The sequence below is a fragment of the Phalaenopsis equestris genome, unplaced genomic scaffold (assembly GCF_001263595.1).
Source record: "Phalaenopsis equestris unplaced genomic scaffold, ASM126359v1 Scaffold000267, whole genome shotgun sequence".
NCBI lineage: Eukaryota > Viridiplantae > Streptophyta > Magnoliopsida > Asparagales > Orchidaceae > Phalaenopsis > Phalaenopsis equestris.
The window spans coordinates 289713-303430 of record NW_018164709.1 but is presented as its reverse complement, the minus strand read 5'-3'; the positions used below and the strand labels follow the sequence as shown (position 1 = coordinate 303430).

The window sequence follows — 13718 nt, the reverse complement described above, 5'->3', positions numbered from 1 at the left end:
TTGTTAGATATGGCTCATATCTAGGGAGTTGGAGTTTCTTTTGAAGAGGTGTGTCTCCTGGTGAAAAGGAGTGTCTCTTGGAATAAAGGGGGTTGGGAGGAGCGAGGGCGTGATTGTAATTTTATCTAAGGGTTTGTATATGTCTATTTATATGTGAAACCCTATGGGATGTATTTTGAACCTCTCTGAAATATTGAAACCGCCGCTCGCTCCCGAGGACGTAGGCAATTCTTTGCCGAACGTCGTTAAATCTCTATGTTCTTCTTCTAGTTTGTGTCGATTCCTGTTTTATTCCGCGTTAAATTTCACAACAAGAATATTGTGCTGAACAACTAATGGGAAACCACTGAACTCAATTGTGTGGTTACTAGTTTTTTGATGTTCCGTAGTTCATAGGTTTTTATGTATATTGATAATCATGGTAGTTGTACTTATGCACTCAATAATTACATATTCCAAATTTCTATACATGGAAGCTAACTATCAGTATGCACTTTCAGCAGTGACTTGATGTACACTCTAATATCTTCAACTCATGCCTTGAGAAAGGATTCAGATAGAGAGAATAAGTTTTATGCAGGGGAATGTCAAGACCCTAGTTATCTTAACCACGATTTGGTAAAAGGAAACATCATAATTTGTAGCTATTCAATCAGATATGTGCTTGGTCTTTCCTCGGTTAAGCAAGCATTGGTAACTGCAAAGAATGTTAGTGCTGCTGGCATTCTATTCTACATGGATCCTTTTGTCGATGGGTTTCAGCTCAACCCTATGCCCATGGATATACCTGGCCTGATAATACCCTCTCCTGTTGACTCCAAGGTGTATTCTTTGTTACTCATGCATCATGGTTCTGAAGTGTCATAAAAATTTGCAAGATATGAAACAGTAGAAACACTATTCTTAACTTTCAACGTTAGTTTTTCTATAGTTAAATGGTTAATTGGATGGTATATAGCAATGTGTTTTTGCTGTAGTTCTCATGAATATTTCAATATTCATTTGGAAAACTTTACATCTTTATCACTTGGAAAAAGAAATTGCAACATGACATCATAATAGACCATCTCAACGATCCTAGAAATTATAAAAGTCCACAAGAAAAAGTGTAATTTACCGTTAATTTCATCCTAGCCTTCCCTGAAATTACTTCCCTTGTAAAACTGCAAAATGGCAAGTATTAAGAGATTTGGTGCCACGAGGGAGCTTGAAAATTTTAATATTTAGGTGGGAATAGTCATTTGGACTATAAATTATACACTTTCTGTTTTTATGAGAAGTTTTTCTAAAGTAGTTGGAGTATTTTTTTTTTACCACACATATAGTCTTCCAATCTCAAAAGAGAATAAAATGTGAGATTTATTTTTAAACATTTGACAAAATGTATCATTTTATATGCATAAACTTGCAAAATAAAACTAATATGCATGTTTGCATTTTCAGTACCTATTTTTGGTTGTTTTCCTCTTGCAATAGACATAATCTCTTCTTTCAACTATCTAAACTAATGGAGACCTTTTTGAAAATCATTATTAACTAATGGTGTGAGTTAAGCACATTTCAATGATTAATGATTTCAATATGGTGATGCACGAATATGAAAAATTAGGTGGTCGGAGATTTGACACCACTTTAACTGATAAATTCAATGAAACTTTGGCTCTAGCGGGCATTTCTGACTTGGGTTTCATTGGTTCTAAATTTACTTGGAAAAGGGGTAAGTTGTTCGAACGACTTGATAGATGCCTTGCTAATCAACTGTGGATCTCCTCTTATGGGTTTTTGTAGGTTCAACACCTTTGCAGAACTGGCTCAGATCATAGCCCACTTCTCTTATCCTTTGATTATTTTAAAAATGTCTCCATCTATCACTTTCGTTTCTTAAATGTCTGGGCTAGACATGATGTTTTCTTGCGATCAATTGCTGAGAATTGGAAATGTTAGGAGGTGGGCAATGCTTGGTACACTCTTTGGAAATTGCATAAGGTGGCTGCTGCTCTAAGGTCTTGGAATTGGGATGTTTTTGGTAATGTACATGCTAGAGTCAAAAGGGCTGAACATAGGGTGAGTATGCTTCAGGCTCTTGATGAGAATACTAATGATATCATCCACGATTTACAGGAAGCCAATAAAGAATTACTAGAGGTCTCTCTTTGGGAGGAGTTGTTGCAACAAAAAGCTGGGGAGACCCATTTCTCTCAAGGAGATAGAAGCACTAAATGTTTTCATGCCTGCATTAAACAAAGAAGAGCCAATAACACTATTGTGAGGATTAAAAACAATGAGGGGAACTGGATTACTAGGGATGAGGAGATAGGGGAGAGTGCGGTTCCTTATTTTTCTAAACTTTATGAGTTCCACGAGACCTCGGGCTCTATTGATGCCTCTTTATTTGATGATGTACATCATCACATGGTGGACCTTGATCTTTGCGGTATTCCCTCGGCTGAGGAAATCTATCCTACTCTACTGGATATTAATTGTAATAAAGCTCCGAGGCCGGATGACTTCACTTCTGCTTTCTACATTAAATGCTGGAGTATTGTTAAGAATCAGGTAGTGGAGGCTATTCAAAGTTTCTTTAAAGGGGAAACACCAGAAAATTATTTATCTGCCGCTACAATTGTTCTCATTCCCAAAAATATTCAAAGAAGCTCTTGGGATCATTTTAGACCCATCTTTCTGACTTCTGTTATTTCAAAGTTGATTACTAAAATTTTGGTCAGACGCATCCAACCACACCTCAACAATCTAATTTTTTTAAATAAATCTGTCTTTATTCAGGGGCGGGGGATCACTGATAACGTCATGCTGGCACAGGAACTCATTCTTGAAATTGATAAAAAATGTAGAGGGGGCAACATGATCTTTAAATTGGATATCCGTAAGGTTTATGATTCTCTCAGTTGGGAGTTTATATTGAAGGTTGTTAAGGCACAAGGTTTATCTCAGGAGTTTTGCAAAATTATCCTCTCTTGGCTTCATTGCAAAAAATATAGTATTCTCATTAATGGCCAATCTCAGGGCTTTTTTAGTGCGGGCCGTGGGATTAAACAGGGAGATCCTTTATCCCCTATTATTTCCTATTATTTTCATTTTAATACATTTTAATATTTGATTCTCTCTCGTCTCCTAAACAATCCTTTCAGGAGAAACTCCAATTTGCAATACGCTCATAAATTTAACATGTTGGTAACTCATTTAGCTTATGCCGATGACATGATACTGTTTTCTAATGCTAGCAAAAAAACGGTGAAGAAAAAACGGTGAAGGAGATACGGTGAAGGAGATTCACAGCTTAATGGTTGACTTCCAATCCGTCTCTGGCCTACAATTTGATGCTAATAAATGTAACATTTACTTGGGAAACATGGTCAATCGTTCTAATGCATGCTGGCTTGCCAATTTTACGGGCTTCTCCCTCTCTACCCTTCTTCTTAAATATCTGGGGGTTTTTCTCCTTAAAGACAGGAAGAGACGTATTCAGTTTGATGAGGTAGTGGAAAAGGTGCGGAAAAGAATTTTGGATTGGAAAAATAATTTCTTTTCCTTTGAGGGTCGTATTACATTGCTCGTGAACATCCTTCACTCTCTTCCTTTATATACTCTTCAAGTACTCCAATCCAAAAAAAAGTACTATTTTGAACCTTGAAAGATGTTTCAATAAGTTTTTATGGGTGAGAAATCACTCTGGTAGAAGATGGATGTCTTGGAAGAATGTTTGATGTCTTGGAAGAATATTTGCAAAGAGCTTCAAATCTCTGCACCCTGTATGCTGGTGGTTTGAGCTTCAAATCTCTGCACCATATTACTAATATTAACTTTTTTAAGTAATAATTTAATTTCAGGAAAGGCGAGTCTTTATGGGCTAATTTCATGAATGAGAAATTTTGCCGTTCCTCTCATCCTGCTTTGATTTATTGTCGATTGGATAATTCCACGATGTGGAAGAGATTGCTTCATATTAAAGACTGGGCGAAGAATTTCATTTACTGGGAGGTGGGTGGTGGAAATATTTCTTTCTGGCATGATTGTTGGTCACATATTTTGCTTGATATGAGGGATACGAGGTATTCTAGTCTCAAGGTGTCGGATACTTGGGTAGACGACCATTGGAATTTTCCTTTTCTCACTAGCATTTTGGGGATGGAGGGAGCTACGTTCATTTCCACTATTCCTTTTGACCCTCATTTGCAAGATACTCCTACTTTGGAATTTCCCATGACTAGCTCCATTACTAAATCTTTATATGCCTCTTTACATAATTTTTAAAAACTCTCTTGGGGTGAAGGGGTGTGCAGTTGGGCATTAACTCCCTCTATGTCTTTCCTGGTATGGTGCATTTTCCATTCTATAATACTATGTGATGATATATTAAAGTTGAAAGGTTTGAGTATAGTCTCTCGTTGTTGTTTGTGTAATTCGGCAGAGGAGACTATAGAGCATATTTTCTTGCATATTTTCTTCTCTTGTCCTCTCTTGTCCCTTTTCACTATTTATATGGAGTAAGGTTGGTTTGTCGTTTGGTACTATCATCACTCCTGAGATGAATCTTTTGCTCACTATCATGATTTGCAATCCGGACCTTAAACAAAAACATTTTTTGCAAATTTACCCTTATATCATATGTTAGTTTATCTGGATTGCTCGTAATGATATTATTCATGAAGGTAAGACCATTCAGAGTATGATGGTCTTTACTAATATTATTGCCTACATTAATAAGCTGTGGAGAATGGGGAGCTTTAAAAAAAGTTTCTTTTCGGGCATCAATTATTTTCTTTCTATGGGGCATACGGATTTGGATGAGAGGAGGCTCCCTCATCCACCGATTTTGGTTAGATGGCGGCCACCTCCTAGTGGGTGGATTAAGTTTAACACGGATGGGAGTTGGAAGGCCAACAGTTCTGGTTGTGGGGGAATTGGAAGGAACTGTATTCTTTTTTTCTTATCTCTTTCATATGATGATACTCTCATAGAGGCTGAGGCTAGGGCCATTTTAACGGCTGGTATTATGACACACCCGCCCCGATGATCACGCTCTCAGCTGACATTTTATTATTTTTGAATGTGATAATTGCATATTGATTGATATTTTGGCAAATGGTGCCGAGACCTCTTGGTTCTTTATTATATAAAGAGGATTAAATGTTTAATCTTCAATATGAATGTCATGTGGAGTTTCAATTACCGGGAGGGGAACCAACCTGCTAATTGGCTTGTTAATTTAGGTAGCTCCACTGATATTTGTAGGGTGGGATATATCCCTCCTCTTTACACACTCTGTTGGTTGGTGACAACATCGATGCTCCTTATATTCGTAGGGATGGTTCTTCTTAACTTATTTTCTTTTGCTGGGTGGTTTGTTTCGGCCCAGACTCTTCTTTGTTGTTTTTATTCCCTTTTATTTATCTTTGGGTGTTTTGGTTGCTTGCTTTTCTGTGGAGCAGGCGGCATCTATTTATGCTTCATATGGTGGATGGTTTTATAATACTAGCATGGAGGCCCAAGGCTCCATTGTCTCGTACGAGATGAATGACTTGGGAGGCCCAGGGCTCCTCACTTTGGCTACGGTTAGGCAGGTTGACTCTAGTACACTTTGGTGGCCTTGCAGATGGGTCTTGCGTCGGGTTTTGGCTTGGTGGGGGGGGGGTTTGGCATGGGGGGTTTTGTGGAGGTATGACTTATGAGATTTATTGCAGTAATCTTTCTGGGAATACTGGTGAGATTGAATATTGGAGGTTAAGCTCACTAATCCAGCTCTACCTTTTTTCTGTGAATGGGCTTGTTATTTTCGATATGGAGGCTCATGGCTCCAAATTTATACGAGGCTTTCACTCTTTCTTTTGGATTGGACCGTGGCTCCTTATTTGTTATATGCATTTCTCGAAGGGGGGTTGGAAGATCGTGGAACATTATCTTTCTTTATTGCTCACTTGTTTTCTTGTTTGTTTGGTGTTTTCACAGTTTTTGAGCAGCAAGTTTTTGAATTTCTTGCTCGTTCGTGCTCGTTCGTGCTTTCAAGACGTCTGTTTTTGTCTTGCAACTTGCGCTACCTTTGTTTCATTTTTTATACATGTTCATATGGGGTATACTTCACTCTTTGGGTATACATGTACTTTTGGTTTACATTTAACTTTGTTTCATCTTTATTTCGTTTTTGGATGGAGTATATTGGTTCTTCATGAGGATTAATTATAAATACTTCTACAACATGATCATCTGTGGAAATAAACATTGGCTCTTTTTATCTTTAGAAATGAATGATTTTACTTATAATATAATATAATCATTATAGAAGCGTAGTCTATTTTGCACTAATGAAGTCTTTTCGGGAATACCAATAGGCCTAATCTATTTATATCGGAGGGTTTTGAGCTGCAAGGTCCTTGAACCTTAATCCGTGAGTTGCCTTAATGCAGTTGGTTTAGCAAATCTAGTTAAATTGCTGTTGAGAACAAATTGTTATGGCTAATGCCAACTCTTTAACCGGTGAAGTCATAAAACTTTATGAATTGAAAATTTTCGGAAGTGTTGTAGTATTCCAATTTACTTTTTTATGTTCTAGAAGCAATTTCATATGCGGATTGGTTTCGCTAATGTTGGATATTACAAGTTTTTTGTACTTTGGTTGAAATGTTTATTTGTGATGATTTTTGGGTTACCTTTAATGATGTACAATCTTTTGGCTTGACCTGATTACTATTAAATTATAAATTTATTGTAGCCAAACTTTTTCATGCTAGGTAGGCTAAAGTGGAATCTTCGGTGCCACTTCTTTTCTTCAACTATTTTATTGTATTTAGCTAGAGTTTGGCTTTTTTTCTCCATTTGTCTTGGTTATTACTCTGCTTTTACCTCTTCTATCTGATAATTGCTAAATGTACCCCACTAGAGCCTATTTATTATAGTTCACTTATACATGTCAATAGTGCATAGTATGGCGAGGCATTAATCTCACACTAGTTACATTGCAAGATTTAGTGTTAAAATAGTGCAAGCGATTTGTAAAACCACGAAACTCATTTCTCTTATGGCTCACACATTTTTTATTTCTCTAATTTATGACTTAAAATTATTATTATTATTATTTAATTTTTATTTATAAATTTTATATTCTTTTCATAAGTTTTTTGGTCCAATAACATGTACGCATAGGCCTTGGGCTAGTTTGGGCTTTGAATCTGCTTCAATTTCTCTTCCTCATGCTCCTCCCACTTCTTCGGCTTTGGGCATGTGCTTCATCACGTTGTCGACAATGATAACTCCAAGTCAGGGTGTTGATACTACTTTTCCCTTTACTTGGATGCTGATACGCTCACACTCCTCTTCCCTTGCTCTTAGTTCGATAGCACACTCAACTCTTCTATTTTCATTCCTTAACTACTTGGCTGAAATTTAGGATAAATTCATGGAAAGGTGATTTTTGATAGTTACATAGGGATGGTTACATATAGATGTATTCATGCTTAGTTAATTGCAGTATTATCCATAGTTTTTAATATTTTATGCTATTTTTAAAATTACATGTGATATGTGTTATAAATAACTCTGGGATTTTTGAACTATGACGTGCTGCTTGCCATTGGTAAATATTATTTCATTGTTAACATCATGCTATTGCTTTTATGTCTCGTGAATTTGATTTGTCGATTCTCTGTGGCATTGCCACTTAGTTTTGGAATATAATGGGTAAAATGAGAACTAAACTTTACAAATCAATTATTTGACATTTATGGAAGGTTAGATGCAACTCAAATTCATTAACGATATATGGAAACTTATCATATTTGAATTGATCTTGATATATGTCTGCACACATCCTTTTGATGAAATTAGAATGACTCATTTATTAAATATACCCCCGAAATATGCAATTACCTAAATTGAACTATTAAATGACATTTTAAACATTTGTAAAATTGATTGGTCATTGTAATAATTTGCAAAATTTCTTTTTGTTATTTCTATATTTCATTATTCTAAAAATATAGACTTACATTTAAAAGTTCCAGTAATTCAATCTCTTTTTCTTATATAATTACTTTTTCATATTTCACAACATTATTAAGATATTTGAAGACACAAGTGACATGGAGCTAAAATTATAATACAACTTTGATTAATTCCTAACTTTATTTGTTACTTTAACATTAAATCAGAAAATTACATGATAAAAAATATATAATAATGAAACGAATGACGAGCAAAATTAAGTCATGTTTCATAACACCGCAATAAAAAAAAAATAATGATTATATTTACAAATGATGTCAATAAAGATAACAACAATAAATGCATATTAGTTTTTAAAATATATGACTTTATTTAATCATCGCTCAAAATTATATAAAAAAAAGAAAGAAAATGGATTGGAAGGCCTTAGCTATAGGCATCAGAGGACTAGCATATATTTTTGTACTCCTCCCAAGAAAAGCAAAATATAAAAAAAAAATTTACAACAAAATTTTGTATTTATCATTGTTGGATCTTTTTTTTAATGAATCCATACTACCAAAGAAATAGTTAGAGGGAAGCTTTGAGCTATGGATCTTTTTTTTTATGAATCCATACTACCAAAGAAATAGTTAGAGGGAAGCTTTGAGCTAAAAAAAGTAAGAAAGGGAAAATATTGAAGAAGATGGCCACTTCGATATATCAGAGGAATCCTCTTTATATTATAATTATATCCCCTATTTGTAGAGGGGCTAAATGAATCCTTAAAGATGCCATGTTAATCGGTCGTCCTTTTTGGTGTGGATATTTTAATTAACATTATCTTGATAATGCCTTGCATTGGTATATTTTTTCTCTTAAATGCCTCTCTTGGGATGTTCGACCTTCTAGGAGAGTTATTCTCTTGGGACATTTGCTTTTCTGGATGAGTTCATCTCTTAGGAGAGTTCTTCTCTGCTAAAGTTATTTTCCCTGGACGAGTTAATATTTTGAGAGAGTTAATTTTATGGATGAGTTCATCTCCTAAGAGAGTTAATCTTTTGGAAGTTCTCCTACACGAGTTCATCATCAAGGTTAGTTTAGATTTTGGAAGAGTTTATCTTCGGGAAGAGTTTAGCTCTTGGATGTGTTCATTTCTTGGAGGAGTTCATCTTCTATATGAGCTTATCTCATGGGAGAGTTCTTCATCTCAAGGATGAGTTCATCTCCTAGGAGAGTTGTGCTCTTAGACAAGTTCTTTTTTGGACGAGTTCTTTTCTTAGATGTGTCTATTTCTTGGGAGAGTTATTTTTTTGTATGAGTTGACTTGCTGCGTGTCATGAACTTAGTTTAAGAGCTTTTGGCCATACATATTTATTTCTCCAATTTTCTTATATTTTTTGAAGCCAATTCGAAATAGATATAAGGAGAAAATTTTGTTGATTGCTTAGTGATGGAAATCATGCTTTGCTCATCTCTATATGGAAAATATATGTTCTCTTTTCTAAAAAGTGAATTCATTGGTTGTTTTAAAATAAGTCTTTTAAGTAAATTTATGAGGGGTGTATTTCAGTGTTAATTGTCCATTTACCGGTGGCTCTTAGCTCTTTTATAGGGATTCATTTAGGGGTACTTTAGCTATATCTTTAGGAATCATTTTGACTCACTTTTAAATATTAGTCTCATATTTTTAATTTAGTTGTTTGTTTGGTTTACTGGAGCCGGTCCCAAGCCCGGTTGTGAAAAGTGGAGGGTTACGTTAGGTAGTCGACAACCAGCGTAAAACTTGTCGAAAAAATCATGACATGAATTATTTTGATCATTGTGTAAGTGTTAGGGCCGCTACAGTGAAAAGTGTGCAAGGGTCGCTCCATCCGCGCTCTGGTGTAGTGTCAAATAAGCAAGAGTTCTCACATTACAGACGGATGTGAGTAAAGAAGTTAGTCCATAAAACTAATATTAGGATATGTTCTTGGAATATAGGTATTCTCACTGGTAAATTAATAAAATTAGTTGATATTATGATTCATGGAAAAATAAATATCTTATGTGTTCAAGAAACTGAATGGGTTGAAGAAATGATTAAGGAGATTGATAACTTAAGTTTTAAACCTTGGTATTCAGGTAAGAGTCATACTAGAAATGATGTTAGCATAATTATAGATAAGAGTTTGAAAGATAATGGTTTAAAAATTAATAGAGTTGGAGATAGAATTATATATATTAAGATTATTGTTGATTTTATGATTTTTGATATTATAAGTGCTTATGCTCCTTAAGTAGGTTTAGATATAGGTTCTAAAGTTAAATTTTGGAATGACTTAGAGACTTAATATAAATGACACCTCTTAAAAAATATATTTTTATTGGAGGAGATTTAAATGAACATATCGGTAGAGTGGTAGAAGATTAAGAAATATTCATGGTGGCTATGGTTTTGGAGTGATTAATGAACAAGGTAGAACTATATTAGATTTTGCTTTAGCGTATAATTTTATTATTGCGAATACTTTATTCATAAAAAGAGGTGAGCATATTATTACTTATTAGAATGGATATGATAAAACACAAATTAATTATTTTCTTATGAGAAGAAGAGATCGTCGAGAATGTAAAGATTGTAAGGTCATTTCAAATAAGGATTTAAATACGCAACATTGATTATTATTAGTTTTAGATTTTAAGACGAAGAGTTGTAAAATAAAGAATACTAGGAATCATCGTCGTAGAACTAGATGTGGGTACCTAAAAGACAAATAAAATTATTTTTATGAGTAAAATTCAAGATTTCAAAATTTGGGTTGTTCATGAAGTAGCAAATTCTATGTGGGATAAAGTAACAAACACTATTAAAAAAATGACAAAAGTTGTACTTGGACAATCAAAAGAAAAATTTTCTATAAATAAAAATTGTTGGTGGTGGAATAATAATGTGCAAGAAAAGATAAAATATAAAAATTGATTTAAATGTAAAAATTTAGAGAATTGAAAAAAAAAATCAAACGACTCGTATGAAGTCTAAGAGAATTATCTGTGATGCTAAAAATTCTGCTTTTAGAGATCTTTATAATAGATTAGATACTAAGGAGGGTGAAAAATATATATATAAACTATCCAAACAAAGAAAAAAAAGTAAAGATTTAACTCAAGTAAAGTGTATTAAAGATGAAAATCAAAAAGACATTTCTTAGAAAAATATATTAAAAATAGGTGGGTGAGTTATTTTGATAAACTTTTTAATGAATTTTGTGAAAATATGATCGACCTTAGTGATCTTAATATTGTTAATAATAATAAAGTGTTTCATTTTTACCGTCACATTAGTAAAAAAATTGACGGTTTAAAGAAAATCAAGGGTGGAAAGTCTGTAAGATCTAATGATATCCCAATTGAAGTGTGAAAATATTTAGGAGATTTGAGAGTTTATTTCCTTAATAAACTCTTTAATATTATTTTAAGAACTCTTAATGTCAAATACTCTTAATCTGCTTTAGTATTGGCTTTATTCAACTATAATGCTAGGTAATCTCTTAGGCGACAAGGCCGAATGGCTTCTTATCTAGCCATAAAGCTGATAGTCTCATATTTCAAAAACCAACCCAAGTATTCTCTTTACTCGGTTAAACTTTTATATAAAACATAAAATGCCAAGTATACCTTCAGGTGAGTACTGATTTGACTAGAATGAATTCAATGTTTTTGGTGACTTAACCCAAGATATTTGGTTTGCAGTACTATGCTTTCCAACACTATTCTTACAACTCGTCTTATGTTGAAGAAATATCCATGCTTATAGCTTCTAACTTTGACACCATTATTCTTTCAATAGCTAATTTGTTTGCAATGTATGAATAGACTATTCTTCAATACTATAATGCATCATTGGTGAGGGATGGAGTTTCAAACGCCATAGTTAAATTTGGTGGTGTAGCAAGAATATTGGGAGGCCTTGGTGCTAACTATAGCAACTCTGCTCCTAAAGTTATGTATTATTCCGCAAGAGGGCCAGATCCAGAGGATAATTCGCTTGCAAATGCAGACATAATGAAGCCAAATCTTATAGCTCCTGGGAACTTCATTTGGGGTGCTTGGAGTTCTGCAGGTACAGACTCGAATGAATTTCAAGGTACCAATGCAATCATTTATCATATTCGCTTCTCTTTTGCTTACATCTAATCACTATGTTCTACAGTTAACCTCTCTTTCTACTCACTGTCACCTATCCATATTCCCTTGCAGGTCAAAATTTTGCATTGATATCTGGAACTAGCATGGCCGCTCCCCATGTAGCTGGGCTCGCTGCTCTAATAAAACAGAAATTTCCAACTTTCAGCCCATCAGCCATTGCTTCTGCACTCTCCACAACCGCTACACTTTATGACAAGCAAGGCGGACCAATCATGGCTCAACGAACATACACCAACCCAGACTCATCCCAATCACCCGCAACACCGTTCGACATGGGAAGCGGTTTTGTTAATGCTACTGCTGCTTTAGATCCAGGAATCATTTTCGATGCGTGTGAGTCAAAACTCTTTATTTGGACATTTGTTTTTTGGATACCTTTTATTTATCTAATCTTTCACCACGCATTTCCTTGCAGCTTATGATGAATACATTTCTTTTCTTTGCGGCATCAATGGTTCTGCGCCTGTGGTTCTAAACTATACCGGCAACAATTGTGATGCCGACACCATTAATGGAACTGACTTGAACTTACCTTCGGTAACTGTCGCTTTGCTGAATCAATCGAGAACCGTCACAAGGAGATTGACAAACATAGCTAGTGATGAGACCTACAGTGTCAGCTTCAGTGCTCCTTATGCGGTTTCTCTCCGGGTCAATCCTATTCGGTTTTTGTTAGCAAAGGGAGAGACACTAAACCTGACTTTTGTACTGACTGCAACAATGAACAGCAGCTCTGCGAGCTTCGGGAGGATTGGGCTCTATGGGAGCCGAGGTCATGTTGTGATGATTCCATTGTCAGTCATTGTGAAGATTACAAGCAACTTGACTACTACAAGCTGAAATGGACCATGGTTTGACAAATCTGATGGCGTATTTTTTGATTTTTTTTGAACTTGTGTTGTAACATAACATTATAATGCTGAAGCTGAATGCAATTAGATAGATATTGGCCCAATGCTTGTATCATATTCTAACAAGTTACTCATGGGAAGTAATTTTTGCTGTTTTCCTTACTTTTATTCTGTTTATGTTTGGGTATGGTGAACTGGTTGACACATTTTGTCATATGGCTGCCAAAATCATGGAATATCACAGTTGTCTTTATTAACTTTTGCATGAACGATGAGGCGTATGATACATGTGTAGATATGTTTGTATAAATGAAACAAGTATTTTACTCATGTCTGCCTCTCGGATAATGCTATGTTGGCTTCTGATTTATGTACGTGTTCTCTATTATTCGATTATTATTATTATTATTGTTATTTTTAATGCAATTGTGCACGGCTAAATCATACATGTTCCATATTTGTTTTTATTTTCTGATTATTTTGGGGCCTGTAGTGTTTATTGCATACGTACACCGTACATAAATTTACGTGTGGTGTCTGAACCATTGAAATATATTTTTTTGTTTTTTTTTTGTAAGAGTGGGACTTATTTTAAATTTTTCTGAACCATTGAAATATATTTTTTTTGTTTTTTTTTGTAAGAGTGGGACTTATTTTAAATTTTTGACGGTCCAGAGCAGACACTGCATACAAAAAAATAGTTACAAATGCAATAATTTTTCGTGTATAATAATAATAATAATA

At 34.6% G+C, this 13718-nt stretch overlaps 1 protein-coding gene across 1 annotated transcript in view; it reads left to right on the top strand.

Moving 5' to 3' along the window:
* The window catches only part of LOC110024691 (subtilisin-like protease SBT2.2), a gene marked incomplete in the record, with an annotated part of 34037 nt that extends 20901 nt beyond the window's left edge, over window positions 1–13136 (top strand). Inside the window, 4 exon segments of the mRNA XM_020724804.1 lie at window positions 504–822; window positions 11791–12061; window positions 12175–12456; window positions 12539–13136. Of these exon segments, the coding sequence (XP_020580463.1) occupies window positions 504–822; window positions 11791–12061; window positions 12175–12456; window positions 12539–12963 (1297 nt within the window).
* Window positions 13137–13718: the final 582 nt, after the last annotated feature.